This window comes from Drosophila yakuba, chromosome X, assembly GCF_016746365.2.
Source record: "Drosophila yakuba strain Tai18E2 chromosome X, Prin_Dyak_Tai18E2_2.1, whole genome shotgun sequence".
NCBI lineage: Eukaryota > Metazoa > Arthropoda > Insecta > Diptera > Drosophilidae > Drosophila > Drosophila yakuba.
Genome location: NC_052526.2, coordinates 20264293 through 20284630, shown reverse-complemented (window position 1 = coordinate 20284630; position 20338 = coordinate 20264293). Strand labels below are relative to the sequence as shown.

At 44.0% G+C, this 20338-nt stretch overlaps 1 protein-coding gene across 3 annotated transcripts in view; it reads left to right on the top strand.

Moving 5' to 3' along the window:
* The window catches only part of LOC6526103 (runt-related transcription factor 3), a 33022-nt gene extending 13914 nt beyond the window's left edge, over nt 1-19108 (top strand). For 2 of the 3 annotated variants that reach the window (XM_039375125.1, XM_039375126.1), the window contains exons 2-6: nt 5394-6195; nt 11826-11939; nt 13374-13490; nt 17164-17361; nt 18045-19108. In XM_039375125.1, the coding sequence (XP_039231059.1) occupies nt 5643-6195; nt 11826-11939; nt 13374-13490; nt 17164-17361; nt 18045-19033 (1971 nt within the window). In that variant the 5' untranslated portion in view covers nt 5394-5642 and the 3' untranslated portion in view covers nt 19034-19108. The remainder of the gene's footprint in view (nt 1-5393; nt 6196-11825; nt 11940-13373; nt 13491-17163; nt 17362-18044) is intronic. The other variant, XM_015191153.2, reaches the window with a different exon arrangement.
* Nucleotides 19109-20338: the final 1230 nt, after the last annotated feature.

Here is a 20338-nt window from a genome sequence, read left to right as displayed (position 1 = left end):
CATAACACACAGACAGACGTCCGCAAATGGAGCGCTGGAGTGCCGGAAAGATCCTGGCTCTCAAGTCGAACTCGCAATACCCTAGGCGGTTTCTCTTGAGATCGATCTACTATAAATGTTCATGATGGGTAAACAGAAATTAAAACATAAGTATGACATTAACCTCATGAAACAGATATTAAAGAAATAAAACCCAACCAATAAATACCTGAACTATACAACAGCATGACTGTAAACACAAAGTATTGCAAGAGCAATTTATTTTCATATGTGATGAGAACTTACACTGTGATAACTATGCTTAAACACGTCATTATGTACATAGATAAACCTCAGTTACCCTGCCAGTTACTTCTGAATGTGAATTCCTCTCGGGTTTTTGATATACCTTAAAGTTCCCCAAGCAATCCTTCAGCCCAGCTAACTCATCAAGCGAACTCACGACTTAATCGTGGCCTTAGGCCCAGTTTAACCCCAAGCTGACAAACTGCCTCGCACCTCGGTGGGATAATTCAATGCGGCGCTGGCAGTCTGGCAGTCTGGCAGTCGAGTGGCCACAGTACAGTATCACTCCGTTAGCGGCGCCCCTTGCTGTTGTGCTCAAATGTCGTCACATTGTCGCCTCAAAAGGGCACCCACCCCGTTGGCCAGGGAAATGTCCTTGTCGTCTCCTCGTCGTTTGTCGTTTATCAAATGGCCAGCGCTGCGCCGCCGGTCGTCGGCTAAGTGACAAGCAAAACCGCGAATTGACCAGAGAAAGTCCCAGGCTCTCCAGCTCCAGCTCCAGCTCCAGCTGCAGCTCCTCCTGCACATGTATCTCCATCACCATCTCCATCTCCAGTTGCAGTTGCATCGCAGGATGCAAGGACACAGAGTCGAACGTGTGCCCGCACAGTGCACTGTGAGAAATCGCAAGACACTTCCCAATTCCCAACACTCAATTTGCTTAAAACAGAAGCAGAAATCAGACTGGCTATGAACTAAACGAAGGCCTTATAGGTTCAAGTTAAAGGATAATATAAATAGGGATATTAAAAGGGTCTTTAAGATACTTTAAAATATCTTAAAAATCTTGTTATTGCAAAGCAAAGTATTATCTATGTTAAACCGATTTTCGTTACTTTTTCTTGGAATCAAACCAGCGAGCAGGATTTTTTCCCAGTGCACACGCATTGAAAAATTGAGGAGCCAGGACCAAGGACGAGGACAAGATGCGTGGCCCGTGTGTGTTTTTTCGGGCTCGACGGGCGTCGTGCGGACATGGGTTAAGGGGTGTCACGGAGAGGGGTTAACACACAGGATTGGGCATTGTTTTGGCCGAAAGTTGACCGAAAACTTGGCATTGTTGGTCGCTCGCTTCTTGGGGCTTGGGACGGACGAGCTGCAGCAGGACTAAAGGATTGCATTGCACTGCACTGCACTGCATTGGATTGCAACGAGACTGCAGCCTTGTTTTTTTTTTCTGCCTTTTTTCTGTTGGGCCCGGCTCGGTCGGCATTGCAGTGGCCCGAGTTCTCTGGAGGGCGTGTTACTGCATCAATTTATGGTTGAATTTTGGTGTCCACTCCTTCTTGGACTCTTGATTCCCTTGGTGTCCGGGTGTATGGGTGTCCGGGTGTATGGGTGTCCGTATGTACGGGTGTCCGTATGTTCGGGTGTCCGGGTGCGTGCGACTGGTTTGTTTGGGGTAAGTGTTCTGGGCATGCCGGAAATAAGTTTGCTGCCCGCAAATTTAGTTGATTTAGGCATTAAAGCGAACACACAGACACCCAAAGTCGAGAATCCCGAATCCTGGGGCTTCTGTGGTGCCCATTCTGAGCACTTATAAACAATGTATGACTTAATTTGTTCTCAGTTAGCAAATGTTGTTAATTTCGGTTCTTGCTCCCTGGCAAACCTTGTGGCACCGAATGGAAAAGATAAATTGATTGCCGAGGTGGGGAAATTGAAACGGGGATTTATTGGGTAACCAAGTAGAGTTCACAAGGCCCATTGCCAAATGGCCAGGTATTTGCAGGCAAAGGCTTAGTTTAAAACATAATTTAGTATCACGTTTGGATTATCTTTCGTTGTCCACACTTACGATCTACGTGGTCTCTATGGTAAAGCTCATAGGCACCTCTTCACTGGATTTCTGCATAATGGAGACTTTGTAAATGCCTATTTAGCCGTGATATTAAGGATTAAGTTAGCTAATCACTGATGCAGCTATTCAATAGCAAAACTATCCTATTAACTTTCCTTAACCCCTAATACTAAGTTCTATTAACTAACACACACACACACACACATACTTAACATTGTTGTTGCTGCTGGCCGAAAAATACCACAGACGGGGAAGCAAAAACCCAAAGTCCAATTAAAATTTAACTACATCAAAGTAGCAGCCCCAGTAGCCCATCCACACAGGCCGGATATATGTATATACATATATGTACATATACATATAGCTATAACATTTAACAAGTTTAGTATTTGGGTTTGCCATTTTTTGCCGCCCTGCCCACACCGCTGACATTTTTCCATGGGACACCAACAGATGGACGCGCCAAACTATGGGTGGAAAAAATCGAATGGGTGGGGGGGGTAGAACAAAAAATGGTCAACGCCACCCACTCACGCACAGAAAATGGGGTTGTTGGTGGACGGACAAGTTCATGGGTATCCATGGCATGTCGAAAATTGCGCAGCTTTACGGCAAATGCCGCAAATTGAAACAATTTACATGTCGTACATGTGTTGGCGGGGGGGTGTGTGCAACGTGAACGCGAGCCATCAAAGGGTTAAACTTGCGTGTAACCCTGGGGTCCTCGCTCGTCTATTGATACCCGGTTTTTGGCAGTAACCATGAATTTTGATTTAGCCCCTCCGACGGGCGAGTCTGCTGTCGAAATAGCGAGCAAAAAAAATGTATCTCTCCAACAACAACGAGGTGACAAACCGCGCGTGTCCATGTCCTGTGAGTCCTGTGAGTCCTGCCAGTCTTGCCAGTACAGCAAACCTTTCGGTGACGGCGAGCGCGGATTATGGCGCGTTTGTCGAGCACTTGTCGCTGATTTTTTTACTGCTCTGGCCGCCAATATTTTACACTTGAGCTGCCACAGCCGTTTAATACCCTGCAATAAAATCCATTTAATTGATATATTCCAACGAATTTGCTATACAAAAATATAAAAAGTGAAACTTAAAAGGGAAGGGCCTTTTTGTTTTTGGCTAAAACCAGCTTATGTATTGGTTCGAGCATTTTTGACTTTAAGCCAAAACATGCGCCTCTCTCCGCGCTTCTCAAAGTGCGTAGGTAAAGGGGATCGATTGACTCGCCACAGCTGGCTCCTCAACTTAATTTGAGAGTCCGGTCTGGCCCTGTTTTAACCCCCTTTTGCCGCTTATCTCACCTACTTCCTCCAGTTTCTTTTTTTTTTGGTCCGCGTTTTTATCTCGAGCTCGGTAATAACCTTTATAAAGTAAATTTACAATAAAAGGCAGGCCAACGAAATGAAAGGCAAATGACGTTGGGAACTGAAACAGGCACCATTAAAACACGCCCCTAGATTACCGACCGCCCCTCTGCCATGGCATTTTCCGCGCTTTTCCCCGGCCATTTCCCAGTGTGTGCTGTCTGGACTCGTGGCAACACGTTTGGCTTCCGTTGGACTTTTCCCGCGATTTCCTCTTTGGCATCGCGCCGCCTTGTTGTTGTCGCCGCTTGTTAACCCCCAGCTTCATTTTCCCCATTTTCCCATTTCCCGAGATTTTCCAAAATTTCCCTTTGTGTGACAGTCGACGGTTATTTTGTGTACGTTATTTTTTCGTGCCTTTTCTTCAGTTCAGTGTTAATTTTTTTCTTTTGTTCGTTGGCCAAAAGTCAACCCATGAGCTGTGGCATTTTTAAGTAATTTTTATCGGTCAGCAATGTGGGGGGAATGGTGGGGAAGAGGAAGTGGTGAGTCTCCCGCATGGGGGCGAATTTTTGTGCACACTGAAAGCAATACATCTAATCCGCGCCAGATAGATATTTGGTATTTTTTAGATGAAATAGAATTTCCTTTCACAATTGCTTAGCTTTGCAATTGTGAATTTTCAGCTGAGCGCTTCTATTACCAGACTATACTTTTAGATTCAAAATAAATGTGTTTATTTTAAAATGTTCTTTTAAGGGGAGTTCTTTACGTAGTTATTATCTTAAAGAGGAATAAAGTGTAATTTCCCAAAACTCACCGACTTCAGTAAGTGGTTGCTGAATGTGCGTAAACCTTTAGCGATTGCATCTGTATCTGTATCTGTATCTGCATGCTGCCGTGATCCTTGATCCTTGTGATTTTTGGGTGCTGCACGAATGTCGACAAGTGACAAAATATGCAAGTATCAAACCACAAATTCTCACCCGTGAGTCCACAATCATTTTGACACTGGTTACGGTGACGTGTGCAGGTCCTTCGCCCATCGCCCATCGTCCTGTCGCCTTCGTCCTGGATCCTAGGTCCTGCGTCCTGCGTCCTGCGTCCCTCGCACATGGCACACAGCAGCGACTAGATTTGGATAGTGTTGCACGGCCATCGAGAGTGGTGGTGATGAAGTCCTTTGCCGGAAATTGAAAAGTGCAACGCAAATTGCGTTCCGCTGGGATGTGAATCTGCATCCCATTTCCATTTCCATTCCCATTCCTATTCCCATTCCCATAACCACCGCCAATCCGAGTCCTGCCAGCCGTCTGAAGTCCTTCCCCCGTCGAGTGGTTGACAATTGATTTGTGTTTATGGTGGCCATGCCCATGGACATGCCTGCATCCTGCCATCCCCCCATCCCCACATCCTGCAGCTCCCATCACTTCCTTTGGTGCGCCCATGTAATATGCCATTTTGGGGCCGTGATTTAAAGACATTAACAGGCGCAGGCCAAAATGGGAGACTTTATGGTGTCGCAGGAGCAAGTTTCCCATTGAAGTTACCGCCCTCAGCTGGAGGAGATTGATTACCTAATCGGATGCGGAAGCCTGACACTGGGTGATTCGGTTCGTAAAGGAATGCTATCCAAACAAGAATTACAAAGGGGGCTTTACTTTAAGTCACTTAGTTGTGCCATTTCGATCATTTAATAATAAAATGGTTGAAGCAGCGTTATTGAAATGATGTTTATAATATCCTGGTGTGCTTTATCGTTTAATTTGTGATAATATATTAGATATGAAGAAGTCCATTTGAGCTAGTGGTAAAATATGTTTAAACTATTACAATATACTTAAACAGGAATTTTGGCAATTTAATTTACTTAATTTACGATGTTCTATTTCAACTCAGATTTAAGAAGTTGGTGAAGGGAGCTGCAAATATAAAATAAGTTTTTTTTAAATATTTATTACTTAATAATATGTTAAACCTAAATTCTTCTTGCAGGACATCCTGAATTTTGATTGTTTTTCGAGGCAGGTGCGATTAAACGACGACAAAATTGTGCGGTTAAAAAAAGTGCAGGCTCACGCTCAAGGGCAACTGGAGCAGTTCGAGCAGCAGGAACAGCAACAGCAGCAGCAGCAGCAGCAGCAGCAGCATCTGCATCTGCATCTGCAGCAGCAACAGTTGCAACAGCAGCAGCAGCAACAACAACACTATCACCACTACAGCGCCAATAGCAACAACTACAAAATGCATTTGACTACCACATCGAGCAATTCAACGGCATCTAATGCCAACAACAACAACAATAATAATACCGCAAACAACAACAACACAAGCAGCAACAACAACACGACCAATACGAACGGCAGCAGCAACAACAACAACACGAGCGGCAACAACAACAACAACAACAGCAGCGGCAACAACAACAGCAACACGGAGCAAAACACACCGCCCACGCCCGCCCAACTCCTGAATGAGGCCTACACGAAGATGACCTCCGACATCCTGGCGGAGCGGACGCTGGGCGACTTCCTCACCGAGCATCCGGGCGAGCTGATCCGCACGAGCAGTCCGCTCTTCGTATGCACGGTGCTGCCGCCCCACTGGCGGAGCAACAAGACGCTGCCGGTGGCCTTCAAGGTCGTCTCGCTGGGCGACATCATGGACGGCACGATGGTCACCGTGCGGGCGGGCAACGATGAGAACTACTGTGCGGAGCTGCGCAACTGCACGGCGGTGATGAAGAACCAGGTGGCCAAGTTCAACGATCTCAGGTTCGTCGGGCGGAGCGGCAGAGGTGAGTCCAAAAGTCAGCTTCCCATTTTACGTGCGCCAAGAGTTTTCCGAATAGAAAGACTTAAACTCTATCGAAGATTTTCATTTTGCACTTTCTTGGGCTTCTCACACACATGACACACTCGTTGCAGTTAGAGAAAGCAGCGAATTCTATTCAATATTTTGTATCTTGTTTTTATTCCGTAAAGGAAAGCACACACGGCATAGCAAGTTCCCATTACTAAATAAACTAAATAAAGTTCAAATTGATAAATAGATGGTACATATATATTATTTTAGTGCAACCGTGTCAAGTATTTTCCACGATCAAGTCAATTTGCCGTGTTCAGTCAAGCCATCTTCAGTTAATCGCAGTCCTCGAAAGTTGTGCCCGTTAAGTAAGGCCTCTTATTGGCTCTTTAAAAGCCCCATCAACACTCCACTTTTGCCCCGCCGTCTGCACTCGAAACAATTTGTTCAATTATCGCCCAAAAGTTTTGCCAGCTCCTGTTTCTCCTGCTCCATTTTGCCCATTGTATTATTCGGGGGCACTTTTTGCGCCCTTTTGCGCTCTTGGCGCTTTTTGCATCGCTGTCATCCTTTTTCAGTTCATTTTTTTGGTGCCCATTCGCATCCTTTTGTATCCTTTCAACCGCTTGTTAAGCGCTGCACAAATTGTCAGCAGTTCATCAGCAGTAACCATCGCCATCGCCATCGCCGTCGTCATCGTTTTCATTCACCGAATAGAAGCGGATTACTCGGTAGGTCGTTACATTTTTTGTAGTCAGCATTTGTTTTGTGTGGGGCATTGTCTTAAAGTGTTTAATAAACTGTCGGCACGGAAGTGAAGTCAACTGTGGACTGGCTTTGAGTTGGTAATGGTGAGCTCTGGCGTTATTTTTTGAAAGGCAATTGCGGGAATTTTAGAGCAGTCATTATCATAATAATAAAAGGCTCTATTTCCATTAATGGTGGCTTCCTTTTAGGGCAGTCTTAAGATTTTGAATACTACTCACAGTTCTTCGGTGCAAATAATGTGTGCTTTTAAGCCAAGTTATTGAAAGTGTTAGTGGCGCCCATGCGACGCGATAGAGATTCAGAGCCCTCCATCATTCACACAAGCCATAATTCAATCAGCAAGGACTGGCCAAAAAAGATTTTACCAGCCGTGGAAGGGCTAAGCCCGATTCCGCTGCTCGTTTTGGCCTGGTTCAGAAAAGGGGGTGTGGCAGTTACGCATCCGCTGCGGTGGAACCGCAAAAACCAAAGCCTCCACCAGCGAAAAAGGGGGGATAGAAGCGGTTATTGTGGGCGGGTGTAGTGGTTCTTTGGGGGGCGGGGCGGTGCACCACGGTGGTGGAGCATGAGGTTCATGTGTGCGTCTCGCCGGGAACTCAGTCATTGTCATCATTCGCCCAGTGCCAAATGGATGCGTGTCCGCGTTCGTCACTCCCTTCCGGACTCCGCTTCATCTTTCGCTTTTCACTTTAACATTTTCCGCTGCACATTTCCCCCGCATTCCACTGCGTCGCCTTAATTGGGAATTTCCCATTCATTTAGGCCGACTCTGGAATGGAAAGCGAGAGTCGTGAGTGCATTTTCCGCAGCGTTTCTTCAACTGCAGACTAGTATGGTAATTATACCCGTTACTTGTGGACTAAAAGGGTTAACCAGACTCATTGAAAGGCATGTAACGAGATGAAGGAATATATATATTGTTGATCACAATCATTAGTCGAGTTGCTCTGGCCATATCCGTCTGTCCGTCCGTATGAACATCGAGATCTCAGGAGCTATAAAATCTAGAGATTAAGCATGCCCATTCTGTCACGTCCAGTAACGCTGAGTAACGGGTATCTGCTAGTCGAGAGACTTGACTAGAGCGTTATCGCTTGTTTTAAAAATGAGCTATGGCTTAAGCTAAACAAACTCGAGCTCGTCGGAGGAGAAGTGTTGTAAGAAGTGCCTTACGTAAATGCATACATATTAAGCCGTTTAAGATGAGTCTCTTCCCTGCAAATCCAAATCGCTTAACTCCTCTCAAACCCGCTTAAGAAAACAAAGGCCAACGCTTGTCTCTGGCGCCCGAAGTCCTTGTGGTTCGTCATGTTTCATTTCACACATCAAATGCCTGCCCCACTGTCAAGTTATGATAACCGAGCATTTTTACAAATGCCTGCCTGTTGCTTGGGCCGAAAATATCCCAAGGCCTCTGGGAAAATCCGCACCCCAGGATCGAGCAATTACCAACTTTGGAGCCAAAAACAAAGCCCCACCGGGAAGAGGGAAAGGGGAGAGGGGAGATGGGAAATGGGAAAGGGGGAGGGTGGGAAAACTGAAAGGAACAGAAGGCAGGCCAAAGCAAATTGTGCACAATTTGGCACGACTTCGTTGCCCGGATGGTTTCCTTGATTTCCCTTCTTTTTCACAGCCAGGCGTGTCCTTTTCACAGGACTAGGTGTCAGTTGCTGGCAGAAAGTTGCCTTTTTCCTTGCCTTTTTAACGCCTCGACTTAACTTTTGCTAGGCATTTATCTTCGAGGGGGTGCACGCCTTTTTTTTTTTGTTTTTTTTTTCAGCCAGGGGTTGTTGTGTCTTCTGTCGCCAAGATTTGGGGAATGTTTATCTTTTTCGGCGGCTTGGGATTTCTGGCGTTCTTGGCTCAGTTCATTTTGCGGCTGTTTTCGGTCGTATTAAATGGCTCGAGAGTTGTGTAAATAAAAACCTCAAAGGGGATGGCCCTCGATTAGGGGTAAGCTTTTTTCCTGCCCAAGGACTGTGAACTGAGGAGTGGGGACTGGGGACAGGGGACAGGGTGTCGTAACTGGCGGAAACAGGCACCGACTTTAACCCCTTAAAGCCCCGAGCACCGCAACACCTAGTCGCTCCCCAATCAACAGCGTCGCCATCGCCATCGCCATCGTCATCGTCATCGTCGGCGTTGTCGTCATCATCATGCGTGCATGTGCATGGCACTTTGCTAATTAAAAGTGTAGCCTAGCGTTGGGCCAAATAAATCGATGGCCGGGTAATTAAATTGCATGACAGGGTATGCGGGTGGGGGGTTGTTGGGCTCTCTCTCTGCCTATATGCCATGCATTTGTTATTGTAATTAGACGGGAGCTGCAGCGGCGACGGCAGCGAAACAAAATGGCGGCAGCGGCCACAGTAAATCACTCATACGCCCCATGGGCGCGACGCCAATTTAATGCAACTTAGAAGCGATAAAAACGTAGCCAGAGCAGCCAGAGCAGCCAAATGCAATTAAATGCAATTTGAAGCTTGGCCAGAGTCAATTTACTCCAAAAGCCAAGCCAACAATGCCAGCTTTAATGAGAACGGAAATATTTATACCATTGAATTCCAATTTGAGATTTTACCCAAAGCATTGGAAACTATTTCTAAAACATATTTAAAGAAAAAAACCCATATCTGCATCATCGCCTACCCCTAACGAAAATGCCACACCTGCCATCAATCATTCGAGCATACATCCACTCTCAGGTAAACACAAACAAGAAATCAACAAGCAATCAAAATAAGCAAACATAAAAAGATGAAAACCAAAGAAGCCGCAAAATGTTTTTATTTTGGTGTTGGAGCGACTTACTGCCTGGCTTTCGAAGCTTTCAAGGGCTTAGTCTTTTTTGGCCAAGAAGTGAAGTGGAACAATGGCTTATGGGGCAGCCACTCAGAAATAAGGGTTGCCTCTCTGATTCGCAGCTAAAACGGTTTAGCATTTTTGAAAACGATACTTCTGTGCGGCCAACTCGAAGTTGAATGTTACAACGCAAGAGGCAAACCATTAAAAAGCTACAAATTATTTTAAGGTTTATGTTAATAACGTTATACTCCTTTTGCAGCTTGAATCTTGGTATTATAGTTTTTTAAAATCCCTTTTCAAGGCAAAATTTATTCGAACTAACTCCCCATCTTATTCATCAATACACGAATTCATTTTTAAATATTTATTTGTCGACGAACGTCTTTGTGTGCGTGTGTATCTGTGTCTTGGGCGACACCTGGTTGTGTGCGTGCGTGTGCGTGTGTTTGTGTGTGTGTGTGTGTGTGCTTTCATTACCCCCAAATTGATTTATGACGCCTGTGCAACGGTAAATTGCCGGGGATTTGCCAGCTAGGATTTCAGGTTATTTGTCAACAGGATTTGATTTTAAATGCCGCCACACCCGCACGGAAATGTTTTGCTCCTCAAGTGTTGACATTTCCATTTGTCGCACTTTCGGTGGAGATTAAGATGAATGCTTTTCGGGTTGGGGTGGGCATTATTGTGGGATTATCAATCAATTGGGTCAAAGCCGTCACTCCGATTATAATTGAATTGCCCAAGAAAAGGGTGAATTTTCACATAAACTTCTGTGAATATCATAGCGTTTTGAAAGCTGTTTATCGGCTTCGTACATTTCCTAACATTTGCAATTAATTAAAGATTTATTTCAGCTGGGTAAATGGATTAACAGCAGATTTTTCCCTCTAACATTTGTCATTTCCCATCGCAAAAAATCGCCCCATTCTACTTCCATTGTAAATTGCTCGCGTTAATGATCGATTATCCATTGCCATTCTCACATGCTCACAACTTTTGCAGCAGTATCCACTTTTTGGCTGGGAAAACCCCACGAAAAGTGTCAAAGAATTGCGCAACAATGAACTGCACTTGCTGGCAAATGAACACAAAAGTGTTTTCCCATCTTGAGAGACTTGGGTTTTTTAAGAAAGCGGAGAGGCAGATATTGTCCTGGTTCAGTGGAGTGTGCCCAGGACATGTGTAAGCCTCGCCGTCTGCCTTCACACGTCACATATACGTATATATATGTATATATGGGTTTTGGGGGTTTGAGGACGTCGGCGGTTTATTTGTATGTGCCGAAATGATTTACGCTTTGTTTGTCAACTTAAAAAGCAAACCCCCAGCCACCAGATCGCGCATACGACGCGTTGTCATAGACAAGGCGGGAAAAACACAGGAAGGCGGCGGCTCAAGAAGCCTGAAATGCTTTTAATTGAATCCTGGGAGACAAAAAATGGCAGGAGCTGCGGACAAAGAGGCCTTGGCAACACTTGACAATGACTGGCTGAAACAAGTTAATTAAAAGAAAACTGCGGCGCAAACGAAATAAATCTTGGGGAGCGAAAAACGCATATGTGAAGGGTTTCTAGGGAGGTCGACAGACTAAATCAGTTTAAATTGTAATTAATTCAGCATTTCGAAAGGTGAAAAGGGGCCGAAATTGAATTTAAATAAGGGAGTCCATGCGAGGAATTACACAAACACAAAGTTTGGGTATACACATAAGTTTAATTTGAGCAAAATAAAATATTACCAAAAATGTACAAGATTTAAAGCATCCATCTAAAGCAACGTTAATAGTTTTTGGTGCACCCAAATAAATACGTTTGTTTTGCCAACTGCTATCAAAAGCCGTAGGCATCGATTAAGAAACCAGTAAAAGTAGGAAACCTCCCACCAAACACCATTATTGTTTTATGGCCAACACATTTACGATGTGACAATACCCACGAAAAAACAACGAAAGAAAACCCCAAAAACATATTTATCGATTTGCATGTCTGACAGGCATTAGCAAGGGAAATCTCATAAATTTGTTTGTTTCGCTTTCCCTTGTTTTTCCAGGGAAAAGCTTCACGCTAACCATCACCGTGTCAACGAATCCACCGCACATAGCCACCTACAACAAGGCGATCAAAGTGACTGTCGATGGGCCGCGCGAACCCCGTTCCAAGACAAGTAAGTATGTCCTGCAAGAAAGGACGAGCTGGGGTTTCCTTCCTGCCCTTTTCCAAGACTCCCGGCTCCAAGTACCCGGCTATTTCATTTGCAGGACAATGCATAGCAATTTATTAGTTGCCAAATAGATAAATTGTTCTCAGGATGCAGACGAGTTGCAGGTTTTGTAGCTTTGGAAGCACTTTCGTAGCTGGGGCATTCGGATTTCATTGCTGTCAGTGATGAGAGGCTAACTGCAATTGCACAACATAAATCTATTTATTTCATTATTCCTTATAGATCATTCGGTTTATTATTCAAAAGGCGAATCCTTCTGTATACACTTTAATTCAAAGCGCATTTAAATTTCGGCATATAACAGACTTTAGTTTTCGTTTTGCAAGAAATAGCTGACTGAAGAATAGCTCATCGCTGAACGGAAAGCTGTGGGGCTGAAGGGCACTTCTGAGATATTACCACCTCACACTGCAGGACATTCGAGCGCTTGAAGTCCTTGCTCGGGTCTTTGCTGATCCAGCAAGGACACTTCCTTGCTAATACTTCACTTCATTTCACTTCACTCCAGCATGCCGAATATCTTGAAGGAATATTCATTAGACAGCTCTATCACACACTCTGCCTGCCCGTTACATATTTATAAGGATGCAAATATATTACTTTGCATATGTTCCAGGACTCAGACTCAGAGTCCTGAGCCAGGGGAAGGGCTGGCAGGGGGAGAGCCAAAGTTTAGCTGGTCTGTGTAATCTGGTTTCGGTCCGAATTCAAATCCATGAAATGATTTATATGCCCCGAATGCCAGACAGAGTCCAAAAAAAGGGGTGGAGACATGGAAGGGGAGGCGTGGGTAGTTCGCACACAGGACTCTAAGCTGCAGACAAAAGGTTATTATTTTATAATGAATACAAGCTGGCAGATAACTGCAGCCGCCGCAGGATTTTAGTGCGGGCCCAAAATTTAGCCGAAAGTGTCGCCGGTTGGCAGAAAGTTTTTTGAGCCATTGTCATTTTACTTTCATATGCACATACTCGTACACATAAAATCCATTCTCGATAGTGCTCTTTGGGGTCTTGGAAGGGCGGGTAAGGCCATCCCTACATCTTAAGTGATTTGAAAGCAACAAAATGTCACTCATCAAGTGTTTGTCATTGAAGTTTTCACTCAGACAGAGAAAAACGAATACAGTCATTTATACAATTACACACACACACACACACATGGTACAGTGAACGCTTGCAAATGGAAAATACGAGAAGTATATGAACTCAAAGACATTCTAGCTGAAAGTGGAATCAATTATGTCATTTCATTTAATACTGATTAAATTAGTTTGCAATTGCATATACCGTATGCGCGTATTTGCAATCGTTCACTGTTCCATTGCAATAAAACCATTTAGTTAAGGACAGAAAATTATAACTGAAAAAAACTTAGTGTTATCCCTTTTAGGACAGCAACAGCAGTTCCACTTCGCCTTCGGCCAACGACCGTTCCACTTCTCCACGGATCCACTTTCCGGCTTCCGGATGCCGCCCATTGGCAATTGTCAGAGTGAGTAAACCCCGTCCAATGGAAAGAAATCAATTTCCTCACTTCATTTATGTGGCCTATGTACTTATATTTCTATGCCACTAATGGTGGCTCGAGGTGCAGAAGTAATGGGTAGTTTGGGTAAGGATTTATGGATAAATCACGCAAAAAACGATTAGCTCAGAGTCATGCAAAGCTATGCAGTTAATGTTGCATAAGGCACTTAATCCCTTAATTAGCATGTAGCCGCTATCCACACTCATCCATAAATATGCAGCAAACGACTCCCAAATATTATTATTAATGCATTCGTCAAACTTCAAGTCTTTAATCCCAACGATAAAAACATTAATATATTTAGTTACTTCCTATATTGTTGGCATTGCATACATATGCACATATATGTATGAGTCGCCGGTTAATGAGCACAAAAAACTTTAAACACTTTTTTCGCTTATTGGACGGCCATTTGAATGTGGTAAAGTTGCGGGTCACCGTGCCATATAGACTTTTTCTGGGCTAAGTGGGCTCGTTGTTATTGTTGCTGTTAAACTGTTGGCCACTTTATTTAACCAAAGTTTACTATACAAACAAATAAACGTTGGTCAAACACACATACACAGAATTGTGAAGGGGAGAGGAATAAGTCAATGCCTAAAAAAGCGCTTTTAAATCAGAGCTTCGCATACAAATTATGATTTAAATGAAAAAGTACGCAGTCAAATAAATTTAATGCATTTAACCGGGCGAATGTAAGCCAATTTTGACAGCTCAGATACGAAAACGAAATCGGTGGTGTTTCTAAATTGGTCGACGCTGTTGATACCAACTAAATTAGAAGCTATATATATAAATATAATATAGATATAATACCAAGACATGCAACCTGTCAAGCACACATTGCAGTGATTTTTCCAATTTTCACATAATTTTCAACATTGCTGCTGCTTCTGTGTGTAAAAATCATACATCTTCCATTTTGTAATGAGCTCGGTAAACGCGGTAAACTATTTAGTTTCCACCCACCGGTTTCACAACTAGCTCCAATGATAGAATATTTATAACAAAATCAATAATTAATTTTGTGGGGAAGAATTTTTCTTGCTGTTTTTGCACATGTGCTCTCGCGTAGGTGAAACAAATTTAATTGTACATTTTAAAATGCATTTATATTAAGTTTGATGTTTCAATTTAAATTGACAATTAATTACATTACAACAACATCAACATCACAGCAACAGCAACAAAAGCCGGACTAGACATTGTCCCCTTTCCCAAAAAACTAGCTGCCTGGGGCTAAAAAAAAAAAAAATTGCGACAGCTACAAATGTGATTTTCTCTTTAGAGCTTGATGCTATTAAAAAAGCAGAAAATAATGAAATTAACATATTAACGATGTTAAAGTAGAAAAACGCAAAGACAAAGAGTTATAAAAGAGGCATAAAAACGCTAGTATGCGATATTTAACCAATATGTGCGATGCATAATGCCAAATACCCACTGTTGCGGAAAACAATTATGAAAGAATTTTGCTCAAGTGCATAAAAAATATGTTAAATTCCGAACTCATTTTCTTTGGGCTTTCAGCATCAATTAATTATGTCTGCGCGTGCATTTTCCGCCCCGAAGTATATTTATATGCATTATTTTTGTGCATATTAATTTCGCATAAATTAAAAGAAATTGTGTAGGCAATTCGAAGCGATAAATGCAACGAACGAGACTTGAAACTCTCACTTGTTTTTGCTCCTCGCAAGGCAATAAAATCATGTAAATTCGTTAATTTGGTGAAGACTCCAACTCCAAAGTTTGTTCCATTAAGACGTGAATCGAGTGCTTTCAAGTAGTTTCTCAATTCATTAATTTTGGAGCACTTGCCACTTGTCTTTCATTACCGCCACTGACCAAATCGATTCCGGTGAACTGAAAACGCGCATGTAAATAAAAAGCCGCCATAAATATAAAATGCAACTCAATCAATGCAAATTGCCCGCCAATTTGAACGTCTCCTTCGCCTGTCAGCCCATGAAAACGCCCATTTTGTATCAATATTTTACTGTCTAGCCCAGTGCACAAATCAAAATGCAAATTGCGCGATTTACAGGATTCTGAAAAGGCAATCCACATTATGTAGCACACATAAATACGAGTATGTAGCGGCACACAAGTAAATAATGTTTACTGAATGCGTCTGTTGATACTGATTACCCATAAATTAATTGTAAATATGCAGAAAGCAAAATATTCTGAATTATTTATTAACAAATTTTATTGACAGTCGCTGCTTGACTTAATTACTGGCATATATTTTATTAATTTCGCAACAAAAAAACAAAAAGCAAACCATGAAACCCAACCGGAAAAGCAAGAGCACGGAACCCATGTACATTTTGTAAAGAAATTGAGGTTCTATCGGCGACTAAAGGAACTATTCCCTTTTATATATACTTTCATTCTCTGTTTCCTAAAGTTACTGCCTCTAAATTGCCAGGTGACTTGAATGCTTGAGCTTAGTCACTGGATTAATTGGATTGAAAGCGAGTTTTGTTGTGCGAGTATATAACATATTTGTCCCCCACTTCGAGGAAAAGCCGAAAAAGATCCGCTGTCCGGTGCCTTGTTAATAATTCAGGGACCCAAAATATGCGCAAATAAAGTCAATCAGTGTGACAACAAACAGGCAGGACTAACCACTCCCGCACACAGACGCAAAAGCACGCACACTGCCGCGAATAATGACAGACACCGTGTAGAGTAGCCCACATCCCGCATCCCGCATCCCACATCCCACAGAGAAAATTGTACACAAAAAGCCACGTAATTAATGGAGGTAGAAACATTTAAGCCAATAGCATTAATAAAGCCACCACAAAATCAATATCCGGCTACGAAAACGCGCCCGTCGCCTATAAAAACTAATTAATAATTTCCGAATGGGCTATTAATTAAGCCTAATTATCTGTGCATGGGTCCCGGCGACCCGCAAAATGTTGGCTCTTCTTTTCCGCCCCCCCTCTCCTCTCCTCTCCCTGCCACGCCCTGGCTTCTGTTTTAACCCCCGACAGCAAATGGCCAAATGGGCGAAACAAACTGAACCGAACCGAACTGAACTGAACTGAATTTTCGGCAGGTCCTGGTCCATTCCATTGATTTGTTTGTCGTGTATCCTGCTCATTTTTTACTTCCTGTCTCCGCAAAATGGCGGCAAAGGTCCCGCATTATGCGCGCAAATCGACGGACGGAGGAGGAGGAGGTGACCTCCAATTAGCGTCCCACATGGGCCATCAAATCGCCAGGTGCAGGACCTTCGACCTTAGACCTTCGTAGGGAGCTTCTGCTAATCCCCAATTATCTTGCATTTATTTATCCGGGGTTTTAATGCTTGGTCACAGGCTATGAGATACGTATTTTCTATGCTTTTTGCGACTAACTTTTCCGCGGTTCCTATCCATTACAATGTGGTCACCACTAATTTACAATCTCTTATCTTTTCATTTACTTTTCATTTACTTTTCATTTACTTTTCATTTACTTTTCATTTACTTTTCATTTACTTTTCTTTACTTTTCATATACTTATCATTTACTTTTCATTTACTTTTCATTTACTTCGCATTTACTTTTCATTATTAAAGTACTATAACTCCAAACAAGTACTATAACTCTACAATATTCGTCATTTGTGTAATTTGCAGGCGCAAGCAACACGCACTGGGGCTATGGGTCAGCTGCCTCTGCATATTCTCCCTATTTGGCCAGCAGCGGATTATCGTCCTGCACCACGCCCACTTCCGCCCAGTTCAACAATCCGGCGCTGGGCTTCACCTGCTCCTCCAACGATCAGAGCAACAACCAGGACTTCGGAGGAGCCACCAATCGCGACTGCGTGCCGAGTAAGTCATCGCAATTCGAATTTAAGGATGAACAGCATTATTCAAAGAGAGCAAATAAATTGAGAAAATAGTATTAGTATTAGCAAGTAAAATTAGTAACAATAGGGAGAATCAATAGGGATCTTTAAAATGCCAGACAAATCATTCTTAACTTTGAATATCCAGCATTAATCGAAGAGCAAGTAAAATTAGTAACAATAGGGAATCAATAGGGAACTTTAAAATGCCAGACAAATCATTCTTAACTTTGAATATCCAGCATTATTCGAAGAAATCCATGAGAAATCGCTGTAAAATACTTAGTATTAGTATTAGCAAGTAAAATTAGTAACAATAGGGAATCAATAGGGAACTTTAAAATTCCATACAAGTCATTCTTAACTTTGAATATCCAGCATTATTCGAAGAGATCCATGAGAAAGCGCTGTAAAGTACTTAGTATTAGTATTAGCAAGTAAAATTAGTAACAATAGGGAATCAATAGGGAACTTTAAAATGCCAGACAAATCATTCTTAACTTTGAATATCCAGCATTATTCGAAGAAATCCATGAGAAAGCGCTGTAAAGTACTTAGTATTAGTATTAGCAAGTAAAATTAGTAACAATAGGGAATCAATAGGGAACTTTAAAATGCCAGACAAATCATTCTTAACTTCGAATATCCACTTCCTTTTTCTTGCAGTGCTGCCCGACTCGACGGCCAGCGATCTGGACCAACACTTGAGCAGCCTGGTGGGCTCCACCAGTGGCCAGATGACGCACCACAGTCTGCTGGGCGCCGGCGGCCAGACCTCGATCTCCTCCACGGTGAACGGGGCGAGTGGGGGCGGAAGTGCCGGAGCCGGAACCGCCGGTGGTGGAGCGGGCAGCGGTGGTGGCGCAGGCGGCGGTGCGGGCGGCAACTCCATACTGGTGCCGCGCTATCACACAAACGCGAGCAACGAGTACAACGTGCACTCCAGCCAGAATGGACCGCGTAGCCTGTCGGACAGCTCGCAGGCGGAGTCGCCGGTGCAGGAGGATCTGCTGACCACCAACACACCGAATCTGGGCAGCACGGCGGGCGGTGGGGCGGCCAACGGTGGTGCGGGCTCGAATGCGGGCAGTGGTGCGGCGGGCAGTGGTGCCGGTGGTGCTGGCGGCGCCTCCTCGGCGGTGGGCAATCCCTCGATGCTGGGCGCCAATCAGAACTTCCCGGGCATTGTCAACCAGGCGCAGCACTCGGCGGCCTCGGCCTATGGCGGCGGAACGGGCGTGGTGGGCGGTGGACATGGCAGTGCCGCCGCCGCTGCCGCCGGATGCAATGGCTCGCTGTATCCCGTGCTGCCCGCCAGTCTGCTGTACTCCCAGCTGTACACCGCTGCCAATCAGTCCGCCCACGGGTTCCACTCGCACACCTTGCCCGCCCACGCCTCGCCGAACTCCTCCGTGCACGGCGAGCTGCAGAGCGTCATGGATCACATCAGCAATGTGGGCGTGCGGCAGCAGCACAACATAATGGCCGGCGGGGGCGTGACCCATCCGGGCGACCTGACCCTGATAGGCAACTGCGGCGCCTCGGTGAGGAACATCGAGGACGGGAACAGCAATCGGCAGGTGGCCGCCTTAGCTGCCCATCGCGGCCACCACAATCCCACCGACAATGGGGGCAGCGTTTGGAGGCCCTATTGAGGTCAGGTTCTGTGGTGCGGCTCGGCGGTTCTATAGTGCGAGGGGGGCGGGCCGCAGCACGAGGCGGGGATGGGCGTGGGAATGGGGGCGGGAGTGGGAGTGGGGATGGGACTGAGCATGGGCATGGGCATGGGCGGGGGCATGAACTGCTTTGGGGGCTTCTAATCTGTACATAGTTTGGGGGTCAAGGGCGGGTCCAGCTGCTGATTTTCCGATTTGAGAGGAATTTCGATATTAGCGATTTGTGAAATCGATTTTATCGATATGTCGGTATCTTTTAAACCTTCATTTCGATCAACGAGCATTACCGCTTAAGTATGCATGTACATTATTATGTTATCGCAAATATCGACTTGATATCGAAAATCAACGATTTAATATGCCAAAACCTTAGAGAATACTTATTCCGACCACATGTCGAATTTCGAAATACTTTTCCCTTGAATTGAAAGCAATCGGTTATCGAAAACTGGAACCGCCATACACATATACACTTAAATAAAATATTGATTGTAAATAGATGGGGAATGACTATGTTATCGCAGATGGAAAAAGGGTTGGATGTCCAAAAGTGGATATTTTACTTTGGCAATCCGAAGAAAGTATTTATCTGTATATAGTGTTAGCGGACGTAACATATTTCATATCCCACTAATAGGCATCCGAAGCATTGTTTTAAAAACTCTAGAAGTTGTGTGTGTGTGTGTGTTTTTTTTTTTATAACATTATGGCCATAAAGTGAAACCAAAATGATCAACATTTAGTAGAATTTTTCGGAGTGCTTCAAAGCCCTCCACATAGCGCATAGTTAAATAAAAAGTCAAAACTATAAACTAGAGGTTAAGGACAGAAATACTTAGCAAATTTTGAGGGCGAAAAGTATGCCCTTTCCATAAACATTTCAGTGGATTGGTAGAAATATGTATGTATTTCAAACAGCAGTGGATCTGTACACTTTTTCTTTTGTTTCGTATTAGGTATTTTTTCCAGGCCCGTGGTAAGCCCGAGCCATAAAACTAGTCATGTTAGCCGATAAGTCATTATCAAGAAAGCGAATACCAAAAACCGAAGAAAATACATAGAAACTTTAAACTAGTCGTAAGCACTGTGAAGCCAAAGTCAAGTTGATTTTTAGTGTACTGTTTTTTTTCTTCTGTGTAAGATATGAGTGTTGAGGGTGGAAGGGGGATGGTGGAAGGTGGAAGGAAGTATAATTCTGGGGAGGGATTTGCCTGATGGGGCGGGTCGTAGAGCCGATGTATGTCTGAGTTCCTAAGCCGTAATCCATGTTCGTGAATTTGTTTA